Genomic DNA, 6029 nt, shown 5'->3' on the forward strand with positions numbered 1-6029 from the left:
GCCACAGACGAGCAATATGTGTTTTCTCTGCTAATGCATTTAAAGAAAGTGACCGTCATAAAGTTACCTTCTCAGTTTTAGTCCATTAAAAACTCACATTAACAGGGTAGTCAATAATCAATAATGAGCACATTTCATAAGTGTCAGTAATAGCGTCAAAACAAACAAGGTGACCTTTGACCCATCTGTACTACATACACGAAGAACACCGAAGTTCTAGTGCGTACCAGACACAGTGGACTCTAAACATGACTTAAAGTCATTTTCTTAAAACAAAAGGAGAAGGAGGAAACACTCAGTTCCAAAATGCAACTTAACCCAAGAAAATGGAGTTTACAGTTATGGTTGTAAGGGTATATAGACTATGTGCTAGTGTGTCATTGATTACTTTATGTTTATTGATTATTGAGCCTGTGCCAAGTGCTAGCCTTCACTTTAAAAAGGAAGCACAGTGTAGAACTACAGCCCCATCTAGCGACACGTTTACACATTGCAGTCAGGATAACTTCTGCAGAAAATACGATATCAAAGCATACCTTTCCCCTTTCCGTCATTTCTTCTTTCCCTCCCTCCTTCCTTCCTTCCCTCCTTCCTTTCCTCCCTCCTTACCTCCCTCCCTCCTTCCTTCCTTCCAAACCAAAAAGTAGAAATTGACGAGGTATTTCATTTTAAGTAGAGTGGGTATTTTATTTTTCATACTTGCAAACTGTATAAACCAACATGGTATACTGGTCTGTTAATAATCTTAAATGGCAAGTTACAAAGAGGAATCTAAATACCAACAACAAACAGAACACAAGTAGGAAACATGAAAACTGTTTCAATGTCGTCACATAGGTCTAAGGGTTGTGAATAGTCGTCTTGACGTTACCTATGACCAAACAAACGCAAAATATCACAGCAATGTATACTTGTACTGGAGAACAATTTATCGTGCAAAGCACTGGTGACAAGTGGTTTGTAACGTTACACATCAACAGCAATTCCAGAATTTAAACAGGAAAGTTTTATCTCAGCCTGCGCAGAATAGACTCACTAAAGTCACGTTTTCGGGTAACAAACATTTCTTACCCACATGTAGGTCTTATGAAAATCTTGGACTCGTGTCATAATACCCCCCTCACATTAGGCGCGATTCGATCGGACGACGAGTCTGCGAGCTCTAATTTACGAGGAGGCATGACCCTGATGCCGACGAAACAAGTGCTTTTAAAAAAGCTGGCATTTTGCCAATGTTTGCGTGTGTGAATGTTTTTTTCTAGTTATTAGAATGTCATATAAATAGAACAGAGTAACTAAACCTGATATTGGCGCATGGAGAGATTCACATATGTGCCTGAACTGCAGCAGATCTAGACGCCACTTGTTAAAATTTGCGTGAACTGCAGCAAATTTCACTACACATTGCCTGTTTTTGAGTGAGCTCTGTTGCGGGGCATTTTTAATTTTTTTTTTTTTAATTTTTATTTCTATTCGGCAAAAAAACGAAGCGGCGAATCCGTTAACCAAAGAAATAAATTGGTGTGGCCAAATGGATGTAAAAATTAGTATTTTAATGGATGTAAAAAAGAAAAAAAAAAGTTGAAAAAAATCTACCTCCCCGGATTCGAACTGGGTGCATTGGTTTAGAATGCGTAAACTTTACCACTGCGCTAGTGCGAACATGTTGAAGAAATGGCAGAGTTCCCCCTTCCCGTCAGGGTCATGCCTCCTTGTATTTAGAGCTCGCAGACTCGTCGTCCGATCGAATCGCGCCTAACATGAGGGGGGTATAAATAATGTATTCTTCTGGTGTCACTTCCCTTAGAGATGTTTCAAGACTGAGTACAATACATGTCAGGTCTGAATAGAAAAAATTCCATTAAGTTCATGATCATAATTCATGACTTACTGACATTGGTGACAACTGGTTCCGTGTTAACATAGCAGGTCACAAACACACCACACCAATACACATATAGCAAACACAGCAAACTTCTTGCACACCACACCAAAACTTCTAACAAACACAGTGCACACCGACACTTTAACAAACACAGTAAACTCCCTACATCACATCAACACTAGTACTTCTAACAAACACAATAAACTTCTTGTGAAACTCATCAACTGTTGACTTCTAGAACAAACACAGCAAACTGCCTACATCACATCAACACTTCTAACAAACACAGTGAACACCTCTGTGGCCTAGAGTTTAACAGTCGGCATTCTGGGGAAACCATTGACGCCGTCTACCAGCTTGGAACAGACGACATCAGAGGAGGCCGGAGGGATGTTGTCGGGTGCAGAGGCGGAGTACGGCGGCGGCTCATCGCCAGACGGTCCGCTGCCTTGCTGTCCTCCTGGGCTGCTTACTGCTGCAGGGGCCACGGCTGAGTTCGCAGCTACCTTCCCGGCGAGTTTGACTCCGAAGACGGCGAAGACAGCGACACAGACCGTGCCCAAGATACCACCAAGAGCAATGACTGCAGGAGACTGGCCGTCATCTGGAAGGATATGCAAGTGAAACTTTTGATCAGCGCACATCTATAATAATGATATATCAGAAATGTTTTGAAATGGTCTTCCCCGTTCTCGAGGAGTAATGCCCCGACCACATTACACAGTGGGTACCTACTGGCTGGCAAAATACACCAGATGGTTATATTATGATTATGATTATATAATCTTGGGGAAATCAATGATTGGTAGATCAATGATCCAATGAGTGTGGAAACTAAAGTTCCTGTCACTTAAAGCCGACCATGGCCTTCTCGACTACTCCCAAATATCTTCAGGCATCTATCTTTGGTGATATCTAACACGATACGAAATCATGACACAAGAACAGCAAATTAAGGCCTGCAAGAGGGGCACCATAGTCATTTTTCTTTGGGAAAGTGGGACGAACGGGAAGCAACCATAAACATTGTCAGAAGAATGATAACATACCAGATCCGTCATCCTCTCCTTCCTGCAAGATCGGTCCTGACGAGATGGTGACCCTGGTGTCCTCGGCTGCCCGCCGCTCTCTCCCTGCCTCCTCCCCGGGGTTGACGTAAGGGAGCCACCGCCGGCCACTACGGGTGGCACAGGTCTGGGGAAGGTTAAAAGAAACATCATCATCTCCCCATTCTATGGCTTAATAAGTGTTCAGCGAAGAATAAAATAAGTCAACGCCAATAGCAGGTTCGTGTGTGTCACATAGTGATTCGTGCAAATCACGCATAGGAAATCTTGGTTTTGACAGCTCTTTTTTTAATTTGAATTCGTGTGATTTTCATAAGGTTCGTGCGTTTTCAAATAGTGATTCGTGCGTATCACATAATTTTCGTACGAATGTCACAGGGTTCGTGTAAATGCGTAGGCACCCCTGTATGATATTTAGATGAAAACTATAGGGGAAGCAGGGAGTACCAACCGGCGAGCAGGTTCCAGGGTTGACCTGGTCACACACGCTGATGGTACAGTGCAGGTACACGCGGGGGTGGCTGGTGAACCGGAACATCTGCACACGGAACCGGGCCTGCTTGGACTGGGCGTTCTCGATGATGTAGATGGTCCCGTCTTCAGTGTTCGGACATCTAGGCAGAATGAACCATGGAAATGAGAAATAATACTAAAGGGTGTTGTAAATTCATTCAATCCTCTGAACTGCGGCTAGTGGTAGGTGTTATGATACAGACATGCAGACTATAAAAACCTCCTTTTTCAGCCCTCGTTTCCAGTGCTGAAGATGTATTTAGCACTGGATTTCAAGTTCGTCAGCACTAGGATTCCAGTGCTGATGTGGTCTCAGCACTTTCCAGTGCTAAAAGGGGCTAAGCAGTGATAAAAGAGTGTTGGGATAAGGCTCGGAGTACTGGAATACCATACTGGAACAGACCCATTCAGCACGGGAAAGAACTTTCTGTGCTGAGGCTCCAATGATCACTGGAACATCAATGCGGAAGGCGGAATGTTTTCTTGGACTTGCGGCAGATATTGTCATTGGATCCTCAGGCAAGCCTGGTGCTACTCACCCGTCTGTAGTTATGGGGTACCGGGTCGGGTCCTCCTCGTTGTTGGTCGGGGTTGCCCAGCAGTTCCTGAGCCTGAGGACCAGCTCGGAGTGACTTACGCCCTGCAGGTTCAGCCCCACGTACAGGTTGTCCTCCAGCGTGATGGACGGAGTTGTGGAGTACGCCGTGCCGAAGGTGGGACCCTGGAACAGCCCCATGGTCACAGTAAACTCACCGCTACCCTCTACGGTGAACGTCTCTGTGCTGAAAAGTTCGTATTTAACAATGTTATTTTCCTGAAATTTTCAAATATATCTTATATATGTATCTTATTTTCATTAAACAAGCAAAAAGTGAACCACTACAACACGTGTGTAGACGTGTGTGCAGCTCTTTGCCTTTCCGAACTCTTAGTGGAAGTCATGTAAACTGCAGTCGACGCAGTATTCAGTCCAAATTTACGTCGACCGAAGAAAAATCCAACATGTACCGTCTCAAAGTAAAGGTATTTCTCTAACATTTACCAGCTTACGCCTCCTGACATGCACGGAAAAGTTTCAGGTACTGTAGCGGGCTACCCGAACTACTTTTGAACATGGGGTCGCGGATGAATATTGTGTACCACAGACATAGCGGACGTCTTACGTCATGATCACGTAACACACAGAATGTCACTTACGTCACGACAGGGTTAATTCCGCCCGTCAGACTGAGGCTCAGGTCCACCGGGTAGCGACACGAGACGTTCACGGTCAGAAGCTTCCCTCTCCAGATTTCCACTCCGGACGGTATCTTGCTGTGGATGGTGTTGGTGAAGACTAGGTGGTCACCGACTTGCTACAAAAGTGGAGATTGTATCGTAAGTGTTGCAAACAAATGGTGGCGAATGTCTTAGATAAGGCAATCGGAGAGAGCAAACATTACCCCTCTCTGTCGGGAATTAGACAGAAATGCATTGTTCCCTCTGGTAGAACAAATGGAATCTCTGGTGCGCCACACACACATGTACACATACACAATGCACACACCGATCAAAATACCTCACTCCCTTATGATAAGAAAACATACTCTCTAAAGCTTCGTTCACAATTAAGCTAAGGTGAAGTCATAAATCTGTCCCGGTGGATTGCCGAATACCGTGGGGGTGCCTCTCGGTGTTTTCATGGGTAGGTCACGACTTGTATTTGTCCCAGGTCCCCGGTTGATTTTAACTCCGATTTAAAAAATCCGGGCCCATCTAGCTCGGTTGCCGCAGTGTCTTACAGGGTCATGTAAGAGTCAAGCCCGAAAACAGCACAACCAACAAAATAGCCCGTGAACTGCCCGGTGGGGCCACTTTTCCAATTGCGACCAAAGTATAAGTAGTGCTATATAATTTGTTAAAGTTTACTTACTTCTTTCTCCGTACCACAAGCCGACAGACTTGAAATGTTGAAAGAATAAGTATAGTTCCCGTCATCCCTTGCGAGGCATGTGATCTGCTGAAGATGTAGATCATCCGCAGAATTGATCTGAAATGACGTCAGCGAGCTCTTCTCCATCGTCACGGAGATCGACCCCTGGTTGCAGGTCACTTCTAGGGAGATCTCGGTTCCAACTAGACACCATATACAACAACTTAATCAGAGATCGAAGACCTTATAACTCATTCTACTTTGCAACCTTCTAGTCACAAACGCCAACGTATAGCAGCACTACTGAGAATGTATAACAACGTTGCGTGCATGATCGATAAGGGATGGTAGATCATGGAATGACTCCGACATTCGACATGGTGTGCATTGGTATATCGCGGGCACACACACGACACACACACTCAAACCCACATACTAACATACATGCATACATGCAGGCGAAGTAAGGTCGGAAATTTTACAGGGCGCGCGGAAGGACCTTTCACACACACACACACACACAAACACACACACACACACACACACACATACACAGACACACATACACACACACACACACACACACACACACACACACACACAAACACACACACACACACACACACACACACACACACACACACACACACAC

General features: G+C 44.7%; 1 protein-coding gene across 1 annotated transcript in view; it reads right to left on the reverse strand.

Moving 5' to 3' along the window:
• Positions 1-3117: 3117 nt before the first annotated feature.
• Positions 3118-6029, reverse strand: part of LOC118426219 (uromodulin-like) — a 10302-nt gene continuing 7390 nt past the window's right edge. The window contains exons 9-13 of the mRNA XM_035835484.1: positions 5378-5580; positions 4663-4820; positions 4005-4247; positions 3404-3566; positions 3118-3123 (exon numbers count right to left, since the gene is read on the reverse strand). Coding sequence (XP_035691377.1) covers positions 3118-3123; positions 3404-3566; positions 4005-4247; positions 4663-4820; positions 5378-5580 — 773 coding nt within the window. The remainder of the gene's footprint in view (positions 3124-3403; positions 3567-4004; positions 4248-4662; positions 4821-5377; positions 5581-6029) is intronic.

Source organism: Branchiostoma floridae, chromosome 11 (assembly GCF_000003815.2).
Source record: "Branchiostoma floridae strain S238N-H82 chromosome 11, Bfl_VNyyK, whole genome shotgun sequence".
NCBI lineage: Eukaryota > Metazoa > Chordata > Leptocardii > Amphioxiformes > Branchiostomatidae > Branchiostoma > Branchiostoma floridae.